Source organism: Talaromyces rugulosus, chromosome II (genome assembly GCF_013368755.1).
Source record: "Talaromyces rugulosus chromosome II, complete sequence".
NCBI lineage: Eukaryota > Fungi > Ascomycota > Eurotiomycetes > Eurotiales > Trichocomaceae > Talaromyces > Talaromyces rugulosus.
This window is the reverse complement of record NC_049562.1, coordinates 4,331,345-4,355,067: the sequence shown is the minus strand read 5'-3', so window position 1 is coordinate 4,355,067 and position 23,723 is coordinate 4,331,345. Positions and strand designations below refer to the sequence as shown.

Genomic DNA, 23,723 nt, shown 5'->3' with positions numbered 1-23,723 from the left:
TGGGCCACGGCCAAGATCGCTACATAAGGCCCGCTAGTCCCGACTGGCTCGAGCGAGTCACCGACTGCTGGCCTAGAATCGCTCCTTCCCCATCAAGGCTGCAACCAATGGCTGCTCCATTGGCATCGTCATTAACAGTATTGGGCAATTTGGTTACAAAAATAAAACTGTATGCAGTCAATACAACTAAAAAAAAAAAATTGACGTATTTTTGTCACCTAATGCTTCACCATGCAAGATTCGGCAAAAAGTAATGCCGCTCCGGCTTCGAGAAAGAGACGACGAACTGGGATCATTATTATTCACGAACTTCCAAAGTAAATCAGTGACTTCAAAAATTCACTCGTAGTATTAATATTGCAATCGCCTCACTTATATTGCTATAGTGTGTAGTTGTGTAAACCTGGCTCCTGATCGACTGCGTAGGAACCAACAAAATGAGGCTCACCACTCGCCAGAGAACTAACCGAACACGCATCACCGTCGCAACTTCGGCGCTGCCCAGCCTTGTTCCTGCACCCACGCTGCTGCAACCTTAGCTTTGATTCACCATGCAACAATGCACCTTGATTGCTCGCGATTCTTTTTTCAGGGTTGCGCGCATCATTTACGTTTCCTTCCCAAGCTGAATAAATACACTGTCCCAGCAACAGAATGCCTCCAAGCGGGGGTGACCGAAAAACGCCAAAGCGCCGTGTCCCCGATTCTCTTCGGCGCCGCACACCCGTGAGCTGTGACCGATGCAAGCTCCGTCGCATTCGATGTGTGCGCGCCAACGAGAACGAGTCGTGCGCTAGCTGCTTTGACCATGGAGTCGAGTGCAAGTCGACCATGCCGCGCAAGCAGCGCCTCTATGGCAGCGTCGAAAAGCTCAGTGTGCGCTACCGGGCCCTCGACGCTCTCGTCCGCGGTCTCTTCCCAGATGAAGACACCGATCAGATAGAGGTTTTGTTCAAACTCGCTCAGGACCGGGATATTGCCATGCCCTCGCCGGACGAACAAGCGCTCGCTCCCGAAGCTTTCAGCGAGAGCTCCCCGACAACGACTGCTGCTGCTGCTACTTCTTCCCAGCCCGACGTAGACGAGTTCTCAGAAGAAAAATCACATGATTTACTGCTGGAGCCAGTACAGGAGCGGATGATTCCTGGTCCTCATCGTATATTGCAATACGTCGGTCCATCGAGTACTTCCGATTTTGCGTCAATCATTCGACAACTCGTCGCCAAGCTGAACTGGGTGGCATTAGAATCGCGCGAGCGTGAACGTTCTAATGACAAACAAGCGATAGAGAGCAGAATATCCGGGGCCCATCCTCCCAGCAGGGACCTAGAGCCTCAGATAAAACATGAACCAGAGCCTTCAGCGTCTGAGAAAAATAGCTCCGACGAGGAGAACCCCATCCCAGGCGAGAGCACTCTTCGACAACTTTTAATTGCTTCTCTACCATACAGGCCCGCTCCAGACTCAGACACCCCGGCTGCCAGTGCCCTCAAAAACCTTCTCCCGCAGCGGAAGCAGTGTGACAGCCTGGTGGAAGCGTACTTTAGCAACATTCATCCTTCCTTCTTCGTCTTTCATCGAGGCTCTTTCATGCGCCAGTACGAGGCTCTCTGGCGCGTTGGCGCCTTGAAAGCACAAGAACCAGGAGTTGGTTGGATATGCTCCTTGTTCATGGTCATTATCCTGGGAGCAAACTCCCTCGGGGAGGAGCAGTGCCCGGACTCACTCTCCATTCAAAACAAATATTTCAAGTTGATCCGCGAACGGATTGGTTCAATTGCATTTACTGCTAGTTTAGAAAACGTGCAGGCCCTGCTTTTGTTACAACTTTATGAACACAATTCGGGAGAACGCAACACGGCATGGCTATTCCTAGGCCTTGCAGGACGGATGGCCATAACCATCGGCATGCACCGGGAGGGCACTTACAAGAACTTTGGCCCGACCGAATCTCATACGCGGCGGATTGTTTGGTGGACCCTATTTCACTTTGATCAAAGCCTAGCGTCCATTCTAGCCCGGCCAAACATAATTGACAACAAGGAAGTGAATACGAGACAGCCAGATGACAACTTCCTCGGTGAAATAGGCTTTCCCGAGGGATTTGGTGAGCAAATATGGGCCTTGATTGATATTGCAGCCCGGGTGAAGAGGCTAGCTGCCACGATTTCAGCACGATATGCTGACGAGACGGCTTTGCTATCGTCTGCTGGTCACGTCAAACAATTACTACAAGAACTAGAAGCATGGAAGGCTCGGCTGCCTCCAAATTTAGAACCGGAGTCACCAGGCATACCAGAAAAACATCTCCGAACAGTCATAATGTTGACCGCGTTATACTTCCATTGCAAGTCTGTTGTGACTCGACCTTTTCTTGTTTGTAAAGTCAATCGTCAGGTCGATCGTTTTCTGCAGGGCGATAAATCGCCGACGCTAAGCCCCGCAAGCCCTACTACGGAGTCGATGAGCCGGGAATGCCATACCTCAGCTACCGCTGTACTAGACCACTTTCTCCAGCTATCGAGCCTTGGTCTTTTGCAAGGTGTGGCATGGACGGATTATTACTACATCTGCCACGGCATTCTGGCGACCAGTATGGGTGCTTTGGGCAGGCAACGCAATGAACCTCCTGATCCAGAATACGAACAGCTCAAGTCCAAAATCTCGGCAATCATGATAATAACCCAGGCGGAGAAAATAGCGCCGACATACAAAGTCTTTTGCGAAGTGGTGTTTGCCCTAGCGAATTCTGTTGGCCTGGGACTTGAGGAGCCGGCCGAGAAGACGCCCAGCAAAGAAGCCGATTTTGCTGCGCCGCTAGATGCATTTAACCATCTCAACTTCCCGTCCCCACCAGTCCCTGACTTTTCTTCATTAGGCACATTTGCGATGCCGCCGCAGCAGCCGATGAATTCAGCCATGCTTCCCCAGGGGCTTCTCAGTTGGTCACTCAGCGGAGAGATGGACGTCGATTGGAGTATATGGAACCTCGGTAATAATAACGGGGCAGATTACATGGGGTATACTGCACTACCATACCCTGGGGCGTATGATCCTGCCGGACTACACCACTGGCCGAGCTGAGTCGACCAACACCTATACTCGGGATAATCATCTATGTTTATATTTTGATATAATGATAATGCATTTCATATAATAATAATGTACTCGTATAGATGACAAATGGAATGTCGATCCCCTGATATCCGAGATGTGATTGGCCGATGGAGATCGGATGCAGAGAATTTCTCCCACTCAATGACGTAGCCAGGCGCGCCATTGACCAATAGGAGACGCGATACTGTGCTCCACTGGCTGCTAGCGCAATGTTTAATTCGGCAACGGATCCACTTTCCGACCGGCCATTGGCTGCGATATGCGGATCAGGGATACATCGGTCATCGCGAACCCAGATCGACTTCTTGCCTCTTGGCGCGCCTTCGCTCTTGCCGCATGCGCCCAGTCGTGCCCGGCGCCCTTGCCAAGGCTGCATTCACTAGTTTTCGCTGGTCAAAAACAAGTTCTCTCGCCCACTTGTCGCAAAAACCCTTACTTGCATCCCATCTTGTGTCTGTTTCCTCCCTCATCGAGCCACATTACAGCCAAGTAGTAGTTCTTAGCATTCGTCCAATCGTTCAATATGAGCGGCGAGGCGGCAAGCTACTACCAGGGCGATCCAGCCCCTCAAGGGCAGCAGCAGTACTACAACAACGCCCAGCAGGGCTATCAGCCCAATCCGCCTCAGCAGTATCAACAGCAACCGCCACCGCAACAACAGCAACAACAGTATCAGCCGGAGAAAATCTCCGCGCCGCCTCCTACTCAAGGAGGATGGGGCTTCGATGAAGCTTTCAAGATCGAAAAGCCGAAATTCAACGACATCTGGGCCGGTCTTTTGGTATGTCGCTAGCCCGTCGCTCGTCTTTTGAAAAATTTGCTGCTAACCTGAACCCCCCTCAAAGCTCATTGCTGTTTTCCTCGGCTATGTCGCCATCTCTGGTCTTTCCATCCACAAGTACGCGACCACCAGAAGCTTCAATGGTGGAAGCATCTACGGTTCGAGCAATGACTTTGGCCTGGACACCAATACCTTGATTCTGTTTGTCTTTGTACTCTGTGTCGCTCTCGCTGTGTCGTGGGCGTATTTCTTGGGTGCCCGCTATTTCACCAAGCAGTTTATCTGGATCACCGGCATTCTTAACTGCGTCTTTGCTCTCGGTACTGCTATCTACTATCTCTACAGGAAGCAATGGGGCGCCGGCATCGTGTTTCTCCTCTTCGGCATTTTCGCTGTCTTCTGTTTTATCAGCTGGATTCCTCGTATTCCATTCAGTGTCGTCATGCTGCAGACTGCGATTGACGTTGCGCGCACGTATGGACACGTTTTTATCGTTAGCGCGCTGGGTGGTCTTGTCGCCGTTGCCTTTTCCGCATGGTTTTCCGTTACTTTGGTCTCGATATATGTCGCGTACGAGCCCAATGGCGGTGGGACGAACCCATCGTGCGGCACCGGTGGATGCAGCAGTGCCAAGGTTATTGGGCTTGTTGTCTATGTTACATTCGCCATGTACTGGTTTAGCGAATGGATCAAGAACACCATCCATACTACTATCGCTGGTGTGTACGGATCATGGTATTTCTGGAGTAACGCTCCAGGCGGTCCTCCCAAGGGTCCCACTCGTGGCGCCTTCAGACGTGCGACTACGTATTCCTTTGGTAGTATCAGTCTTGGAAGTTTGATCATCGCCATTGTCAACATGCTTCGACAAGCGTGCTCTGTTGCACAACGGCAAGAAGCTGCACAGGGAAACATGGTTGGCAGCATCTTCATTTGGATTCTTGGCTGCTTCATCGCTTTGCTCGACTGGCTAGTCACCTTCTTCAACCGATATGCTTTCTGCCATATTGCCTTGTATGGCAAGGCATACGTTCCAGCTGCCAAAGACACGTGGGCTATGATGAAGGACCGTGGTATCGACGCGCTGGTCAACGACTGCCTTATCGGACCCGTGCTGAGTATGGGCTCCGTTTTTGTCTCGTACCTTTGCGCTCTGCTAGCATACCTGTACCTTGAGTTTACCAAGCCAAGCTACAACACCGATGGCAGCTTCACTGCTGTCATCATGGCGTTTTCCTTTGTCATTGGTCTTCAAATATGCCAGATTTTCTTGACTCCGCTCGGAAGCGGTGTCGATACCATCTTTGTGGCCATGGCCTGGAACCCTGAGATTCTGATGCGTGACCACCCCGACGTCTACCAACAGATTGTCCGTCGGTATCCTCGTGTCCAGCAAATGATTCACGCTTGATTTGTTCACTCTCTTCAATCTTGAATCATGGCAGCCCAGAAGCTGGCTGTTTTATTTTATGATCATGTCTTGACGACGTATCGAATAATATCCCCTTTTATCAACCTCCTCCTCCGCCTGTGTTCCGAATCGCGGTTTAATATCGATATCCTTGCGTAGTAGGAACTTAGCTATATAGTCTTAATGTTTATAATAAACAATGATTTTTGGATTACTTTGAATTTTTCTCCCGTTGTAATTCTATTTCAGTAGCTGCAACTTTATCAGATAATGTTAGACCCGAAACATGAAGTTGAAGTTGGCAGGGTATCTGGGCTCTAGCCTCACTCCATCCACTACCAAAGCCCGAAAGAGAAAAGGAAATTCAGATCTCGATCATCATTCAAACGACTTTCGTTTCTAGCGAAGAGGGAACTGTGTAACAGCTTGACCGACCCATGGGGTCAAGAGACTCGCAATATTTTTTTTTTTTTTTTTCAATGCTAAAGTGCTAATCCATTGGTGACATACTTTTTTTTTTGTCGGACACCTTGTTTGCCGTAAAAGTTGTAAGTTCGTCTTGATCCGTCTCGTCGAAGATCAATACAGCCAGCCCCCATGCTCTCCATCTATCTTCTCCCGTGCCAAACATCGGCAGCTTTTTGCATTGATGTTTGCTTCGTTGGCAATGTATTCAACTGGAAAAAAGGCAGACACTTAGTTGCTGTCATGGTTGCAAGTTGTCTTGCTCCATCCCGTCGAAGATCGACACAGCCAGCTCCCATGCTCTCCTCCAATCTTTCCCCGTGAAATACAGCCTGTTCCCATCTTTTCACGCGTTCTTCAGACGTAGTTGATTCCAGACATTTTCCCTGGAATCACATGGGCCCATCCCAGACCTAGAGACTGGATAGATATGGTTTCGATGATACGATCCGTGATATAATGCACATCCCTCCGTCTTTCAACTTACACGTCGTCCACAAAGTTGTCGTTTTACTTGGTTCTGTCATTCAGAATGACAACAAGATCACACTTCTTCTTTGCAAAAAGACCGCTATTAAAAGACGCTGGTCAGCGAAGATCTTGGGAATTGCACATAGTTGTCTTGGCGAAGGAGTCATCATGTGCCGTGTTTTCTGCTTTGTTGGAGAAAAGGTGTTTGCAGGACGAGCCGCCTTCGTCGTATGGTGCAGGTATTGCAGGACTTCAACGCAGTGCTGCTTCTTCGGGGTCGACTGGGTGGTGGACACCGGTTTCTTGTGGGGGGATGGCTTCACCGGCGACGCAGAATCCACTGCCACCATGCTAGATGGAGTCCTCAATAGCGAGGAACTCGCATGAGCGTCTGGTTCTTCTGGATAGAACCATTCTGACGAGGTGACTGACCACCTCTAGCATTTCAATAGAAAATTGTTAAAAGAAATCATAGCTCCATGTCCTACAGAAAGTATTCTTCTGTAGACAGAGGCCACTAGATGTTGTGTGAGAGAAAAAAACAGAAAACCAGGAGGAGGAGAGGGGAGTTGACCAAATAAATAAGCATTATCGGTGCTATATCGAGGTAACCGGTCAAGCGTTGAAAATTTTCAAACAATGAAAATGTTCAATGTTGCCGCTCATCCTAATTGGGATGCTGCTCTGATCCTTCCGACATGGCCCGATTGTACACATCTCCACGTGCATTCATCAATTGAGATAGTTCTAAAGAATGCTAATATTACAGAGATAGAGTCAAGCCGTTAGCGGCATATGTCTGGCAATTCTTGGCTTTTCTATTCCGTTTTAGTGCTCACTTCTGTTCTCGCCGCTTTTTGCTCACTGAGTGGATGGAATGAGCAACCATATATATAGTTGAACCGTACTGCGCTTGACAGTTCAGCGTGCAAACGAGTTATGATTCCAAAATCCATCAACTATTCTGAAACTATATAGATTATCCCTTATGTTTATTTGCCAAGCCGACAAGGTCTCCATACTTCAAGGTGTTCAATGTTGCTACATATTGATCTGCCCCTGGCGAGACAGTCAGAATGATTGACGATTGAGCATCGTTTGAGGCTTCGAAGTGCTGACGCAGCACCATAGTCAATGGAGAGGACCGGTACGGGATACGGGTTTGAGCAAGTGATCTGGCTCGTATAACTTCCTTCAATGCGAGAAGGTCCGTGTTAATCTGCCTTCCTTGTTGTTTCTCCTGGGCGGATTGTTTGATCCCAGTTCCAGCTGTACCAGAAAGGAATTCGGCGCCGGCCAAGTCCACGAAAACAAATCTTCCGCCGACACATTGATGTGCACGAGCGGTGATGGCGAAAACTTCAGACTCGTGCTCTTCTGCCTCTTTCACACGAGATTCAAACTCGGCTTTTTTGTTCTCCGCAGCATCGACGCGCTTTTGGTTCACGTTATAGTTAGGGTTTGGTGTGTATTTCCCATCTTCCGTCTGAATAATTGCGCGAAGCTGTTCCTCGATATAAACGTCCGTTGCGTATTTCCCGACAGGAACAAGCTCCGATTGCCGCTCAACCACGTCGTCACGCGCATTAAGAAGATCTGTGGTAATAATTTCCATTTCAATAATAGCATGCGTGCGCGAGCTCTGGTCGTGTACAGTCGATGTTGCGGTCTTGCGGTGCTTCAGGCCTTCCTGTAGTTCACGTTGTAGCTGTTGGAAGCTCCAGCATGCCCTGGTTGCAATTGGCCGAACCCTCACTTTCCCATTCTCTAGAATTTCTGTCTCTCCTCGGATGTAAACGCGTCGATCGGAGCCCTCGCGGACAAAGCATTCATTTCGGTTATTGAGCAGGTCAAAAGCGCTGTTTTTTCGCAATTCGTACACTCGGAGGCCAATGCCAAATTTGTAGGCGCTGTCACCCGCGTTGATCTCATCGAGCGCAGTGGCCAGCTGACGCGCAGCTGCTAAGCAAAGACCAAATTCGTCGTCGTTTTCAAAGTCGTAACCGATCATGGTATGCGTTTTCCCGCTGCCTGAATGCCCATATGCGAAGGAATTGCAGCACCGGCCCTGCAGCACCTCAGGGATGATTGGTGCAACAATGCGATTGTATACCACGTGGTTGCTTTCATTAGGTTCGATGACCCCGTTGAACGAGAAGCCACTTTTCCAGGGCCGCTCACGGCTTGACATCGCTTGGGTTTGGGTGGATGAGGCGACCGAGATCCGGAAGCGTTGATTATTGTGATCCTCGTCGGTCCCGCGTATAATATCTCCTTTGGGGGATTCAATTGACTCGAGGGGCCGCCATCTCACCCATACTTTGAACGCGTTCATTTTCAGCTCAGTCATGACAGGGAGAAGAGCGAAGGATTTCGTGGGCGAAATGGACTCTCGAAGTCTTTACCTTGCCAACCCGAGGGTCATACGAAATGCACTTGTTCTTTAAGAAGGTTCGCATTCAGGACTAGCGTGGCTTCGGGTACGGGCCGAGAAAACATTGACAGATTTCGACTCTCACTGTATAGGCTAGTATTCTAATCAACCGAATAAGCTCGAGGACTGAGCCAAGCGGAACCAATCTGGATGAATGCGTTGATTGATTGAAGGAACGGATCACGCTCCCAGCATAGACTTGACAAGCAAGGCATGATAAATGAAACTAGAAAGGTTGGTTTGAAGAATGTCACTACCGTGAGAAGCCGGTGCGAAGCTATGCCGTCTGGTATTTTGGCAGGATTCTGAAAGTATAAGCTCCCTTAGGAGGCATATATACCAGCGGGACCAAGGACAAGTATCGTCCTGGATTTAGACGTCATTGTAACCGCGCGAGAAGATTTCAATGTTGGCCCAGCTCTTGCTGAATTTGGTCAGCTATACGGCGCAATGCTCAAGCTGGCTTGGCTTTCGCAGCAACGAGCTGATACAGAAGCATCGGGAAGTATGGTGGGAATGAGAGAGGGGTGAATCTGTCGTTTAGCCTTGTATTATATATATATTCAAGATATGTAACCCCGATATTTTCTTCCGTATGGTCCTCGGGCTGTGTATATCTGGGATTCTCGGACCTTTGCACAAGAGCTAAGCTCTTGTCTAGAAGGACCTGTGAGTGAGTGCTGACTTGGTTTCATTTGTTGTAATCTGAGGGGCACAAACCGTAGACATTGTATACATCCCCACGTGCATCCATCAATTGAGATGGTTCCAAGATAGAGCCAAGCCGTTAACGGCATATGCTGACGTCGGGCCGCTTCCGGGCCGACCACGCTTAGATATATAAGGCTAATCAACAAACACCATGCACATGTCACCACTTGGCCTCTGGCTTATCTCAACACAGCAGTGTCAAATTATACTCGAATCATGGAATACGTCGAAAGAATAATCTCGTGGACCCTGAGTGCCCGCCGAGGCCACGATGCCGGCCTAATCTCAAAAACAAACCCATTCACAACCGTCGCCGAGCCAACACTCGCGCTCGAATGTCCCGACATTGGCGACTCTGGATCCAAAATCCCTCCCAAATATAGCTTCTTCGAAACCGGCCATTTCCCAACTCTCAAATGGCCCGAAGCAGAACCGCTCGGTGTCAAGGAATGGCTACTCATTGTTGAAGACCCCGACGCACCTTTGGCGGAACCGGTCACGCATGGCATTTACTACTCCATCTCGGCGTCCAAGACGGGTGTTTCGTATGAGGATTTTGAGGATTTGGGAGATTTCAATCTCAAGGGTGGTTTCAAATACGGCTTGAACCGCCGAAAGACTGTATATATTGCTCCGCGCGGATTGCTGGGCCATGGCCCTCATCGATACTTTTTTGAAATCATTGGTCTTAGTGAGCCGCTCGATACGGCTGGACTCAGCTCTCCTGCTACAAAAGAAGAAGTTGTTTCGAGAATTGATGGAAAGGTGGTTGCTTGGGGCCAGTGGACTGGGGTGTGGGAGAGGACATGATACTTTCACAGTTGAGCGTTTGGTACTGGTTTTATACCCGATGTTTTGTATATTTCTATTTTTTTGATTGATTTACATGAAACATTTACCGTCAATATATGCGATTAAGTTTATAGAACAATACAAGTTTCAAATTTGTTCATTTCTACATGACTCCATGCTCTGGCGATAATATATACACGAATCAACATCGAAAAGCACGCCCGAGACTACACTTCTTGAATGTAGTTTGCAGGAACGCTTTTCACCTGCCCGCCCTTCTCGACCTCTGCCCAGCCATCTCCGCCATCTCTCGTAACCAACACAAAGCGATCGCCCTCAGACATGCTCCATTCAGCATCAGACCGTGCTTCGTAGTCGTAGAGTGCCTCTGCATATTTCAGTTTCTTTGCTCCGCGCCTTGGAGCCACTGCGGGACCGACTTTCTTCGGCGCGGCACTGCCCGCCTGGGAGGCAGACGAGTTTGAATACGTCGAGCCTGGCCGATCTGTACTCGTTGACTGCATGGGAGATGGAGCCGGTGCAATCTCCGCGTAAGCAGCTGGAACAAGTCCTTCTTGTGATCCAGCTCGAACACGCATCCAGCCCGAGCCATCTGCGATTTTATTAGTTAGCTTAGTGGTAAAAAATTAAGGAACCGATTCTCCTTACCATCAGGATCCAAAACTGTTATCCCCTGACCCTCTTCTACCGTGATTTCGCCATCGCCGTTGGCTTGGTAGGCATATATCATCTTTCCTTTCGGATCGCTACTCTTTGATATCGGTTCAGCGGCTGGCGGGGCACTGCTGTACTGAGAGGGAGGTGGAGCAAGAATCCTATGACGTTTCGTAGCCGCCGATGCCGACGGCTTTGGCGTTGCTGCAGCAGGCTCTGAAGACTCTTCCACCGAGGGCTTAATAGACACCGCTGAGCCCGCAACTGATCGATGGGCGCTGGCCGCATATCCGGAACTCAGCGAGTTCATTGTATCCCTGCGGGCCAGAGCCGGCGAGTCGGTGTCACCATTGGATGCAGATGGTTCGGCGACAGTTGGCGTACCTTGCGCCTTTTCCTGGCGCTCGGCTTTCAACTTCTTCTTATCCTCCTTGGTCTGTTCACCAGGGCACTCGGCTGGAACTTTCATCTCACACTTGCTGTGGCAGGTGTAACCACAGTCACGACAGTCGAACCCTTTGGCTGACAAGCCCCATATCCTATCCCCACAGAGATCACAATTGGTTGGGATTTTGAACGTCTGGGATCGAAAGTTGTGACTCTTGGCTCCGAGCGACAAGTCGCCTACAGCGGTCATCACTGTAGATGTCTCAACTTCTGCTGTCAGTCGCTTGCGGTCGGTGTCATGGAACTTTTCTTGCAAGACGAAAATCGCTCTAACGACCTCAACCTCGTCACGCTTATCTTTGCCTTGTCTGACACTCTCGCGAACCCGCTTGGCGTTTTCTACCTCACGGTGTTGCTTATCTCCTTCCAATTTGAGCTCTCTAGTCTGGCCTTTGCTTTTGGTAAGCAAATTGCGCAGGAAGACTTTGGCGGCGTCGTCTACCACCATCGAATCGTCGTCATGCCACACTGGGCTAGGCTCAAAGGCCAGATTAGGTGGCTCTTGAGATTGCAAAGCATTGTGCTGAAGGAACATTAAAGAGTCGAGCTTAGGGTTGTTTCGAGGGATTTCATTTGAGAGATGGGTTATGTGCTCCATGCTCTGTGTGAAGGAAGATTTCTCCAGCTGAGCCGCGAGAGACCAGAAGGCATTCAACTTGGCCACTCTGGTTTCGTTAAGGTCTTCTAAACTCTGAACAGCAAATTTCAGTAAAAAACAAACAAACATTTAGGGCTAGTGGTGTGTAGCAACTTACATCGAGGATTTCCGGGACGTATTCGTGGTAGTATTGATCCTTTAGTTTGTTTGCAACATTGATGCTAATAACATAAGTGTTCTAAATGGAAAGCCCGTTAGACTTCATTACCATGGATAGAGTGAAAGCAAGTCATACCTTTACATTGTTCATCTCATGAATCTGCTGCTGGTAGGCAGTCTGCGCCTTGGTTTTGTTGTAATCAAAAGAAGACTCTGTTTTCTTGCGACGGTTTTCGACCTCCTGGCACACACCGTCATATTTACCCTTGATCTTCTTGAGATCACTGAGGGATGCCTCTCTTTCCTTTTCCAGTTTGGCATGATATTCCACGTGGCTTTTGCGAAGTTCCTCGTATCTAACAGATATCTGACGGATCGGTTCCGCTATGTGCGAGATGAGCTCGAGTCCAAATTTGTCGCGAACAGCTGCATGGGATTCCACGGCGCTCAGTTGGGTAGACCATGTTGTCAAGGATGCCGATTCGAGCGACCCCGGGGTCATGGTAGGTGTATCTCCGACACTGAGGCTGCTGATCTTTTTTGCCTTGCGATCTGAATACTTTTTGCAAAGGGCCGTCAGTTTGGCGGCATACTCTCTCTCGATGACACTTCTCTCCCGGTAGAACTGTTGAATGTCTTCTAACCACGCAATGCCGTTTGACACCTATTTCATTTATTCAGCAACCACCCGAGTCATAGTCCGGGGCGTCATCCTAGCAGGGAGGCAACGTGGGAATAGTCCATACCCAAGTATTCACGGGCTTGAATGCATCCTATCAAGAAACAGTCCTGTCAGCCTCTCATTGCATTGCACACACACAAAACTGAGCCATCATGGCAATTCTACCTTTAATTCCGCCCCAAATTGGGGGTTCACATCGACCTCGGCCATGATAATTCCGCAAGCATTCGCTCACCGTAGCCAAGTCATATGCGCTCCAAGTGTCGAATCTCAGGAGTTGTGTTTGCTGAATCCGAACGGAGTTGGGTAGAGAGTGGCTGAGCAAGTCGGTGGCAGATGCGATATTGCCGACGGCTGGAATGCGCGCAGTCGCGACGGTGCTAGCGAGCTGTTTCAAGAAAAGCGATGCGAATAATCGTGGCCAAAGACTCGCAACCTGGTTCCGCGCAGAGATGTAATAGCAACAGCTGGGTTACAGGTCGACGATAAGCGGCGGCAGCCGGAGGAATGTCGGCGTCGGCTCGTGTCCTGCGGGGAGACTGGGCCCCCTGGCGGATTCACGTAATGAGGGCAGATTGACTGGACAGCGTCGTGCGGAGGTAGTCGATGGGTGGCTGTATTCGAGGCGGTAGAGATTCTGGCCTGAAGTTATTGCGGAACACAAACACCAAAAGCAAGCAAGAGGCAGACGGCCGGTGGGCGGCCTCAGGCCAACATTGTCTGTCCACAAACGGCCTAGCGCCGGTGCTGGCGGGGAAGCGGTAGCTGCCCTGGTTGTCTTTTCCCAAAGCTTTCTTTCTCTCTCTTCTCTCCCTCTTGCGTCGTCTCTTCGCTTCCTCTCGCCGCTGCAGTCCACCGGCGTTTGATTTTTTTACTGAGACCGAATTCATCTGTGTTTCGCCCGGCACAAATCTATCTCGTCCTTCTTTACTCTATTCTATTCTTCGGTCGCGTTTACGCCGCCTCTGTTGGCACGATCGTACCCCGCCTCGTCATATCAACACCGAACCAGCTATCATATTTTTTCTCAACCACAGCTAGACATGGCTTCAGACGAAGGTGCCAGTGCTGGCAAAGCTCTAGAAGATCGCATTACCAAGCCTGAATCAACCCCGTCAGGTACCAAACCCGTTCAATTTGTCTTTTTACGCCTCACCCTAACTTAGAAGCGTCCAGGCAACGCAAACACTGATGGCGCATCTCAAGCCCTCGGTGGCGGCGATCTTCAAGACACAGAACAGGATGTCCAAGTCAAGCTGAGCGATTTACAAGCCGACCCTGACAACCCGCTTTTTTCGATCAAATCGTTCGAGGACCTGGGCTTGTCTCAGGAAATCTTGCAGGGTCTCTATGCGTTGAAGTTCATAAAGCCATCGAAAATCCAAGAGCGTGCCCTCCCCCTTCTCATGAATAACCCACCCACCAACATGATCGGCCAGTCTCAGTCTGGAACGGGAAAAACAGCCGCCTTTACACTCAACATTTTGAACCGTCTGGAACTCGACACCGAAGAGAAACGCAGGACGCCGCAGGCTCTGATCTTAGCCCCAAGTCGCGAGCTGGCTCGTCAAATCGGAGGTGTCGTGACGGAAATGGGTCGGTTTATGGAAGGCGTGTCAGTGGGAATGGCTGTGCCGAAAGAGGGCGCAAGGCCTTCGCGGATAGACCACAATGTCGTTTGCGGAACCCCTGGGACCGTGATGGATCTCGTCAAGCGCCGGATTTTGATCACAAACAAACTAAAGGTTCTCGTTTTGGATGAAGCCGACAACATGCTGGACCAGCAAGGCTTGGGAGACCAGTGTATCCGTGTTAAAGCGTAAAGCACACCCCGCGTACTACGTATTTTGCAACCACTAACTTTTTTTCATGGCAGACTCCTTCCCAAAACCATTCAAGTTGTGCTTTTCTCTGCCACATTCGATGACAGCATTCGCCTCTATGCGGCGAAATTCGCGCCCAATGCCAACGAGATCTCGCTGAAGCAAGAGGAACTTACTGTCGAGGGTATCAAACAGTTTTACCTTGATTGCACTGATGACGAAGACAAGTACCGAGTGCTTGTCAAATTATACGGTGTTATGACGACGTCGTCTTCGATCATTTTCGTCCAGGTTTGCAAGATTCTTTCGATCTGGGAAACGTCTTCTAACATTAGCACAGACTCGCCAGACTGCATCGGAGATAGAGAAGCGCATGACTACAGAAGGCCATACTGTCGCATCGTTGACTGGTGGCGTGGAAGGTAGTGTGCGTGACAAAATCATCGATGACTTCCGTGAGGGACGAGCCAAGGTCCTTATTACTACCAACGTTCTTGCCCGTGGTATCGACGTGTCGACGGTCTCGATGGTCATCAACTACGTAAGTGGGATTGATAGCGGCAACTTGGATTTATGCTCATTTTATGAATAGGACGTTCCTCAACACTACTCACCCAGAGGTCCACCGTCAGGTGATCCCCAAACATACCTGCACCGTATCGGTCGAACCGGTCGGTTCGGCCGTGTCGGCGTTGCCATTTCTTTCGTGTCCAACAAGGACGAATGGCAAATGTTGATGGGGATTCAGAAATACTTCAACACAATTATCGATCTCATGCCTACCAGTGACTGGGACGAGACCGAGAAGATTCTCAAGAAAGTCATCAAGAACCCACGGGCTCGCAGCGATTTTAAATAGACCTGCTGTTTTGTGTTATTACGGTCGGTTTAAGATGTCAATGAAACAGATTCCGGATTTTCGATGGGTGGTTCGTATTGTTTATCTCAAAAGGGAAAAAATGCCTAAATAGGAAGAGCGGGTGACGATGAAAGCACCATAGATACCATTTTATTTTTGATTTTTTTTAAAAACCCTTGTTTGGTCATGTTAAACAGCTGAGCGTAGTTTCAACTTACTACTATATCACCATCTACGTTTCGCCAAGATTTACTCGCTAAACAGACCAAGAATGACAGCATGCATGATATCTCACACCGAAAGAGAAAGAAGAAAGGGAAAAAAAAGACAGATTAATGAGACAGGCCAGTTCCAAACAAGCGGTCACCAATATCGCCTACGCCGGGCACGATATACCCCTGTGCATCCAGGCTGGGGTCGATCGCGCCGACAACGAAATCTGTGCCTTGGGGCCAGACATTGGCTGCTGTCTCCAGCCCCGATTGACTGGTGAGCATGGACACGAAAGTGATGTGTTCGACGCGCCAATCCCTGAAGAGAAGCAATAATTAGTCATATGATTTTCTTTTCTGGCGGGCTGAAAAGCTACACCGCAACATTGCCAAACAGTATGTGTAAACTGTAAACTGTAAACTGCAAGAACCTCAAACAAAACATACCGCAAGGCCTCAATGACGGCACTGGCCGTTCCCCCCGTCGCAATCAAGGGATCCACGACGTAGACACGCTTGATTTCAGTATTATTATTCGGCAGCTTGTTGTAGTACTCGACAGGCTGCAGCGACGACTTCTCGCGGAACATGCCAATATGATAGACGGCGACGTCAGTGTCCGGCGCAAACTGCGACAAAAAGGCGTCGGACATGGCCAGGCCAGATCGCAACACGACAATCAAGCCGACCTTTCCCTGCGGCAGCGCAGTGTCATTCTGCGTCGCCTCGACGGCCAGGATACGCGCGATTTCTGCAGTGGTGGCCCGAACTGCGCTGCTGCCCAGTGATCGGTCGCGCAGATGGTTGAGCTTGGATTGAAGGAACGAGTTGGTGGAGACGCGCGCATTGGCGGGTAGAGTCGGCGCCATGTTTGTTTGTTTGTTCTGATGTGACTGATTGAGAGGGGGGGCTTGTTTGTCTGTTTGTTTGTGTCTGTTGTGTGTTTGTCTCTCCCTGTGAGAGATGTTCTGGATAAGTCGCAATTCCCAACCGATGGCCTCCTTGCTGGTAGTAAGTCGGTCTTGGGGTAGACCAGATGAGGGGGGCGATTGTTGATGCGGAGAGGTCCGATAGAGAGAGACGACTAGCTTATCAGTGCTGATAAGCCCCGCTGGATCGAGATAGGAGATGGGATGCGATGAGATAGGCACGAGGGATGCGATGAACGGTGATGAGACGATGGGCAGGAGGAGAAGAAGAGGAGGAAGAGAGGATGCGGGAAGAGAACAAGTCTGTAGAAGACGACGACCGTATATACAGAAGGCCAGATCGGCTGCGGGGATGCTGCCAGGAGTCGATAGTTTCTGGCCACGCACTCCACTTGGACAGTGCTGTATGTAACCTGATAAGCCTGGAATCGCCAACTTAATTACCTATTGGTGTTTACTGGTCACATGGCGCGTGTGTGTACTGAGCATCCCCCGCTGCTTCCTTGCCATCGTCACTCGCCGTCTCCTCCTCCGTTCCTTCTTCTCCTCTCCTCTCCTCTCTTTGTTTCTGCCTGTCCGGCCACATTCTCGGGCTATCTGTATATGTCCTATTCATCAATCCAAACCCACAGTAAACCCTCCTAATGCCTGAGTCTATCGTCATTCCCGCGGCCGCCGACTCTGGCTCCGGAGATGCCAGCGCTGGACCGCAGTCGCCCCAGTTGCAGTTCAGTAAACACATTCTGGTCAGTTTACTACCCAGTATATGCTCACGAGGCTTAGTTATCGCACCGTGAAAAAAAAAAAAAAAAGAGGCGGTACTGACTCAATGCTTGTGCATCACTCCAGCTCACCACCTACCCCGGCCAAAACGGGGTTGACCCGGTCTCGCTGCAATGGGGAGCGCCAGATGCCAAATCACGCGGCCCCATTGTGGTCTCACGAAACCCCTCACAGTTGAAACGCCGAAATGCAATGGGTGCCCATGGAGGCAGCTACAGTATCTACAATGCACTGGCCATTGCCGCAGGTGACCTGCCGGCAGACTTCAAGCCGGATTTCCGCAACACCGAGCCCACCTTCAAGTTCCCGCAGCAGCCCGCATGGGGTGATATCAAGAAGATTGTCTCGCTGGACCCTTTTGGCCATGATATCGTCAAGAGCTTTGGAGACTACCTGGATGTCGGCTGGGACCTGCGACCAACCATGGCAATCACGCGCGCCAACATGAGACTGGCCGAGGTCGAAAAGGCCGTCAGCGAGGGCACTCTCGAAGTGGACGGGACCATTGTCGTGGACAAGAATGGCGACGTGAAAGTGACCAAGGTCGCTGTTGAACCCGTGTGGTATTTGCCTGGCGTGGCCGAGCGATTCGGCGTCGAAGAGGGCACACTTCGCCGAGCATTGTTTGAGCATACCGGCGGCAGCTATCCTGAACTGATCACTCGACCAGACCTCAAGGTCTTCCTCCCTCCAATCGGCGGTTTGACCGTGTACATCTTTGGACCGCCGGAGCGCGTGTCGGATGAGAATGTGCGCTTGGCTCTGCGTATCCACGACGAATGTAATGGAAGTGATGTTTTCCAGTCCGATATCTGCACATGCCGGCCGTATCTTGCCTTTGGTGTCCAGGAAGCCATCAAGGAAGCCCAAACCGGCGGCAGTGGAGTGGTGATTTATTTCAGAAAAGAAGGACGTGCACTAGGTGAAGTAGTGAAATACTTGGTATACAACGCGCGCAAGCGCGGCGGAGACACAGCAGACAAATACTTTGAGAGAACCGAGAACATTGCAGGAGTTCGCGACGTAAGTTTTTTGTTTCAATGTGTTGTTGTTAACATTATACCTGATGTGTCTTTAGATGCGCTTCCAAGCTCTCATGCCAGACATTCTGCACTGGCTCGGTATCAAGAAGATTGACCGCATGCTGTCCATGTCGAACATGAAGTACGATGCGATTGTTGCGCAGGGAATCAAGATTGTGGAGCGTATTCCCATTCCAGAAGGTAGGCCCAGATCATTACATTATTATTTTGACTCATACTAATTCACCCTAATTTCAACCCACAGAAATGATCCCCCAAGACTCACGAGTCGAAATCGACGCCAAAATCAACGCTGGCTATTTCACCACGGGAAAGACATTCACGACCGAAGAATTGGCTCAAGTCAAGGGACGTGGATGGGAGAAGTGGGAGGACATAACGGTGAGTTTTTTTTTTTTTTTTTCCCTTCTTTCTACTCGAGGTAATCACGATGAGACTAATGGAGATTCATATAGCATTGATTGTTTAGTACGTTCATTTCCGTCTCGAGTGAATAGTTTCGTTCAAAATAGTATATTCTAGGGAATTTAATATCACTTGGTCTGTCAGCACATGAAGAGATGACGCTTCCGTAGATTTGTATGCACCATTCAGTAGGATTAATTTAATACCAGAGTACGCTACATACCAACTTTTTCTAACTTAAGTGTGCCAGTAAGGTAATTCTTTTTTTATAAAAAAATAAATAACTGAATTCATAAGGATATACAAACCAGCCTCAATCTAGAAAAGCGCATGGTAAAACAAGCTACATCCATTGCACAAGGAACCTCGGTCGTCTTGGTCCAAAGGAGAGCAGAAAAAAGTGCAGTGAAGAAATAATACAACGAAGATAATAAAAAAAAAGTGACAAGCGAAGAGGAAAAAAAAAACAAATCCCTCGGCGCCACATTGCAACGCCGACCCAACCTCTCGTCATTCCCTGCACCAGACCCGAATTAGGGGAAGAAAAAAAAAATCAATGCTCGCTATAACAAGACAGAGAAAATCAAAATCCAAAGCAGAGTAAGCGGAAGCTCTCCTAGGCCTCGAACCACTGCTCTCACCAGCGGTCAACGCCCGATCCCATGCAGTGTTGAACAGCAGAACGCGCATAATTAAACGGATGTAAGCCATAAATCGAAGAAAAAGGTGATCAAAGAGAAAAGAAGAAAAAAAAGTCAACGGCCGTTACACCTCCATAGAATCAACCATCTCTTCGCTCATGGCGCGAACAGACGCTTTGCGAACATGCAAAGTCTCCTCCGATCCAGTCTCGTCATCAGAAGCAAGATCGCCAAGCCAAAATCGCTGGCGCTTCTTTGCTGTGACATCTGGCGTGAGGAAGGCGTCGTCCGAGCCCCTCTTGCCAAACGACGTTGCTATTCCATCCCAGTCTTCCTCCTCGTAGCTCGTAGTCGGGATACCGCGGAGGTAAACGTAGCAAACGCGCTTGCGCTGCTTGTTGAAGAAAAAGTAGTTGTGGCTCCAAATCGCTCCATCATCATCGTTATTCATATCATCCTCAGGCGCGTAGGAAAAGATGGCACAATCGTTGAGACTCATTTGTTCATCTATATGTTTCCACATCCGGGGTCCCCACACCGAAGTAGAATTGGGAGTGTAAGATCCCGAGGCCGCGTTGTTGGGTGGCGAAGGTGACCCATCCCCACGAAGATACGGGCGAAGGTTGTGCAGCGTCATGTCCAGAGTGTTCATCACCTTCTTCAGACTTCGCTCGCGTCGAAAGTCGGTGGGTCGCAAAATATGACTGTAATCGTAGTCTGGGTGGCTGGCGTTGAGCGTCGCGATCAGGTAGGCAAACGTCCTCCGGCTCGAATGTTCGGTTAGCGGTCCAAACGGACTTGATCTTGATAGGTTTAGGGATTGGGCGAGACTCGACGCGGGCGCGCTTGGAGGTGATAACGATGCTGACAGGCGGAGAAGCGATTCGTACTGTGATTCCAGCGACTGCTCGATCTTGTTGTACAGTTTGCGATCGTCCGATGCCGCTTTGGTCATGTAGAGGTCACATCCGCCAACGACGTTCAGGTCCGAAGTGCCAAAGTTTAGCGCATTTGACACCTCCTCCATCTGTGGTAAAGGGAGATACTAAGTGAAACAACGCGTCAGTCAAAGGCCCGTCAGCGTTATCTATGCGTCTGCACTTACCTTCATCTTGGACGTAGCGGGTTCCCGAGTCCAGCCTGTGGCACGGGATATGGCGGTAGTAGAATGGCGACTGGGATAAGCGCGACACTTGGATTCACCAGCTCAGTGATAACTAGAGATGGCGATGGAAACGCAGATCAGATCGGAGATCCAAATGCGTTCGCGCGATGACTTGGCGATAAGAGCAAGTTGGGTATGAGTACGGGAGACTTGGGGGCCAGACACAGGTTGTCTAGCACGAAGTCATAGTGACTAGAAACAGAAACACAGTCTCGGGGGAATACAGAAGGCGGACTATGAGGGCTAAACAAGACAGACACGGCGGCGGGCGTGGTGGTTGAGGTGACGCTGCGGAGTCGGCCCCAGGGGACAATCACGTGACATTATACGCAACCAGTGAGAACGCCCGCTTACTTCACATGGACAAATGCAGGACAACAATACATACACGGAAAATGTCATAGGCCGGCCTTTCTCAGATTCAGCTCCAGCGTGTCGGTCATCTGGCGCGTCCAAGAAACCCACATTAGTATTTCGAAAGTCAAAAAAATGTATGAAATGTATGTAACACCGATGTACGCCGTGACGCTTGTTCAACCCAATGCAGAATACAGACAAAGACGGAAGATCATTTACATGATCTTAGTAATAGTATCCTCCTCGACCTGAGGACAAAAGAAATTAGCGCAAGGGGTGTATATGGGTGAGTGAATGTGTATGGAGTATATTCGAAAAGCAGTCGGAGAACAGAAATAGTGCTGTGGAATAGCAGAGACAACCGCGATACGTGCATCATAACCAACTCAATCCATGGAGGCAGTGCGAAGAGCAAGGGAATAGAAATATGCGAGAGACAGTCGTCACTTACCTCGATATCTTCGAGGCTGTCCTGCTGGCTAATACACCTCAAGACGTTCTTTTTGCTGCTTTCCTGCATCTCCCCCGCCAGCAGGAGCTCATCGAGAATAAAGTATGCCTTTTGGAAGTTGAAGATGATGTCCAGCTCGCACACGTTGCCATAGTATTTATCCATCTGTTCCACGTAACGGTGGACGATCTCGAGGCCGATCAGCTCGTTGTCCGAGGCGGAGCATCCTGCAATGAAGAATAGCGAGGCATAGCGACGGTAGACTACTTTCTGGTCTATTGGTGGCATAAACAGTCAGCACCGATGGTGGCCTAGACGGAGGGGAAGGGGGGTTTCGGTGCCGACCTTTGTATTCCAAAAAGTTGCACATACGTGTGCGCCGGGCGAGAACGAGCTGAGAGACATCCTTGACAATCTTCGCCTTGTCTTTAGGGGAAAGAGTGGTGAACCATTTTGCCAGGCGCTGCAGAAATCGAGAAAATGAGCCAGGAAGCATGATTTGAGGTGGGCGACGAGGGACACATACCACTTTGCCTTGGCGCGACAGGAGGATCAGGTAGCTGGAGCAGACGTTAAAACCAGAGAACAGTGACTGGGTAATAATGAAAGCACTCGTCACTCACTGGACAGGCATGGTGCAAATGGGGAGAGAGAATTCTTCGTGACAGTCGGGAATTGCTTGTTGTGGGCACAGTAGCAGTGGGAAAAAGGGTCGGCGGAGCTGGAGTGGGTTTAATGCCAGCTTACTACAACACCGAAACGATTGAGGGGTTTTTTTTGCCCGCGCACAGTATTCCCCGACGCCGGCAATGTCCTCAGCGTCTTATACTGCGGAGGAGTCTGAAACAACTGGAAATAGTAATAATAAGCTGACTTTGGGATTTTTCAGCCTGTCATCGTCGTCCTCGAGCTCTGCCACGAACCACGCTATTCCGGTGGTGGACTAGTGGACCCGCTTATATGTCTGAAATTCGTCTGTGGGCCAATCACAGCGTATCTCATTGTCACAACTCTTTATAGACATTTAAGTTTATATCATTTTGTTTTTATTACTCGGATATGAAAGAGTTGTTGGAGTAGTTTCATAAATTATTGGAGACTATCCTAGTGTTATATTTCTGGCATCAGTACTATCTAAATACTTGAATATGTTGATCTCTATCTATAGCATCAATTGATACATTAGCTGTGGAATGAATCTAAACAACTGAGGTATACATATATTTTTCCTATAATAATACATTGGCTTCCCTCGGTTCTTCTTTCTTTTCTAGAAAAACTGCCAAAATGTATTTTTTCCTGTTTGGCCAAGAAGGCATAGACATATCTTTGCACCAGAGGCAGCATGGTACCATATCACGGATCTCGGATTCGTCAAAATGCATCTTTGGGGAAATCAGTGCTTTGCATTTTTGCCGTTGGTAAGATCAGTGTGTTTATGATCTGTTTGGTACACTCGCTGGAAATGTGGGATGGAGGAGTGATACATTGTTTCAATGTTATACCTGTACACATACATATATATATATACATATAGATAGGAAACGAAAAGCCAACATTTGAAGTAATCGCTCAAAATCAAAATCAAACCTAGCGAAGAAGCACAAGAAGACGGATCGAAGCAAGATGACTTATTGACCGTGATATTCAAAAAGTGCTACTCTATGAGGTTTTTGGCTGGGTTTTGGGTAGGGCTATTTTCTCGGTGCGGACCGGATACTTGTGCCGACGAGATACCATGCAACGAAGAACGAGAGGATGCCCTCTTATTGATACGGTTTCTAATATTGGACCTACGACGGACCTCTACCATCCACTAGTATACTCGCCGGATTTATGAAAGCCCCTCCGGTGCCCGGGTGTCATAGTAACACCGGAAGAAAAACTAAAAGAGATGTTTCCATCTCATGTACCCTACTCGATCAAATACTAGAGCAACATTTCTCATCCCCACGGATAGTGCAAAAACTGCCTGTTAAGAAAAGAGTGACTGGTCTAATTATCAATGGTGATGCTTTTCTCGCCGCTGAATTTCTAGATATAACCTTGGTCGTCGTTGACCGTCTCGGTTATGGCTTCAGGGAGAATCATAGCAATTTGTGCAAAGGGCTTATTTCCATTGACATAACTATCGACGCTGGCCTTCTGCACAGAATTGCCCATGTACTCCGTGGTATGGCCTTGGATGGGGAGGACCTGTTTCTCGAGGTGAGGGACAATCCTCCCTCTGCTGGAGACGAGGCTGCAGCAGGAAACTTTCTGGAAATTGAAATGAGAAAGAGGTCGTGCTTCTTCCCATTATCTGCACCGAG

The 23,723-nt window shown here is 49.3% G+C and overlaps 9 protein-coding genes across 9 annotated transcripts; 5 read left to right on the top strand and 4 right to left on the bottom strand.

Moving 5' to 3' along the window:
• Positions 1–654: 654 nt before the first annotated feature.
• On the top strand, positions 655–3,084 carry TRUGW13939_03964 (uncharacterized protein; the record flags this gene model as incomplete). The annotated part of the gene is made up of 1 exon (XM_035487142.1): positions 655–3,084. One exon carries the CDS (start codon positions 655–657, stop codon positions 3,082–3,084), a length of 2,430 nt encoding a protein of 809 aa, XP_035343035.1.
• Positions 3,085–3,640: 556 nt separating this feature from the next.
• Positions 3,641–5,309, top strand: TRUGW13939_03963 (uncharacterized protein; the record flags this gene model as incomplete). Its single annotated transcript, XM_035487141.1, has 2 exons — positions 3,641–3,898; positions 3,963–5,309. 2 exons carry the CDS (start codon positions 3,641–3,643, stop codon positions 5,307–5,309), a joined length of 1,605 nt encoding a protein of 534 aa, XP_035343034.1.
• Positions 5,310–7,224: 1,915 nt separating this feature from the next.
• On the bottom strand, positions 7,225–8,580 carry TRUGW13939_03962 (uncharacterized protein; the record flags this gene model as incomplete). The annotated part of the gene is made up of 1 exon (XM_035487140.1): positions 7,225–8,580. One exon carries the CDS (start codon positions 8,578–8,580, stop codon positions 7,225–7,227), a length of 1,356 nt encoding a protein of 451 aa, XP_035343033.1.
• A 1,026-nt stretch (positions 8,581–9,606) lies between these two features.
• On the top strand, positions 9,607–10,200 carry TRUGW13939_03961 (uncharacterized protein; the record flags this gene model as incomplete). Its single annotated transcript, XM_035487139.1, has 1 exon — positions 9,607–10,200. One exon carries the CDS (start codon positions 9,607–9,609, stop codon positions 10,198–10,200), a length of 594 nt encoding a protein of 197 aa, XP_035343032.1.
• Positions 10,201–10,409: 209 nt separating this feature from the next.
• Positions 10,410–12,953, bottom strand: TRUGW13939_03960 (uncharacterized protein; the record flags this gene model as incomplete). Its single annotated transcript, XM_035487138.1, has 6 exons — positions 10,410–10,795; positions 10,852–11,995; positions 12,060–12,140; positions 12,198–12,725; positions 12,808–12,834; positions 12,909–12,953. The coding sequence occupies 6 exons, from the start codon at positions 12,951–12,953 to the stop codon at positions 10,410–10,412; spliced, it is 2,211 nt and encodes a 736-aa protein (XP_035343031.1).
• Positions 12,954–13,786: 833 nt separating this feature from the next.
• On the top strand, positions 13,787–15,425 carry TRUGW13939_03959 (uncharacterized protein; the record flags this gene model as incomplete). Its single annotated transcript, XM_035487137.1, has 5 exons — positions 13,787–13,862; positions 13,920–14,562; positions 14,620–14,857; positions 14,907–15,107; positions 15,159–15,425. 5 exons carry the CDS (start codon positions 13,787–13,789, stop codon positions 15,423–15,425), a joined length of 1,425 nt encoding a protein of 474 aa, XP_035343030.1.
• A 332-nt stretch (positions 15,426–15,757) lies between these two features.
• TRUGW13939_03958 (uncharacterized protein) lies at positions 15,758–16,506 on the bottom strand (the record flags this gene model as incomplete). Its single annotated transcript, XM_035487136.1, has 2 exons — positions 15,758–15,956; positions 16,085–16,506. 2 exons carry the CDS (start codon positions 16,504–16,506, stop codon positions 15,758–15,760), a joined length of 621 nt encoding a protein of 206 aa, XP_035343029.1.
• Positions 16,507–17,210: 704 nt separating this feature from the next.
• Positions 17,211–18,773, top strand: TRUGW13939_03957 (uncharacterized protein; the record flags this gene model as incomplete). The annotated part of the gene is made up of 4 exons (XM_035487135.1): positions 17,211–17,312; positions 17,416–18,372; positions 18,428–18,572; positions 18,637–18,773. Coding segments are annotated over 4 exons (1,341 nt in total), but the record flags the coding sequence as incomplete, so codon positions are not given.
• Positions 18,774–19,562: 789 nt separating this feature from the next.
• Positions 19,563–22,045, bottom strand: TRUGW13939_03956 (uncharacterized protein; the record flags this gene model as incomplete). The annotated part of the gene is made up of 6 exons (XM_035487134.1): positions 19,563–20,483; positions 20,544–20,630; positions 21,412–21,686; positions 21,757–21,874; positions 21,938–21,971; positions 22,035–22,045. 6 exons carry the CDS (start codon positions 22,043–22,045, stop codon positions 19,563–19,565), a joined length of 1,446 nt encoding a protein of 481 aa, XP_035343027.1.
• Positions 22,046–23,723: the final 1,678 nt, after the last annotated feature.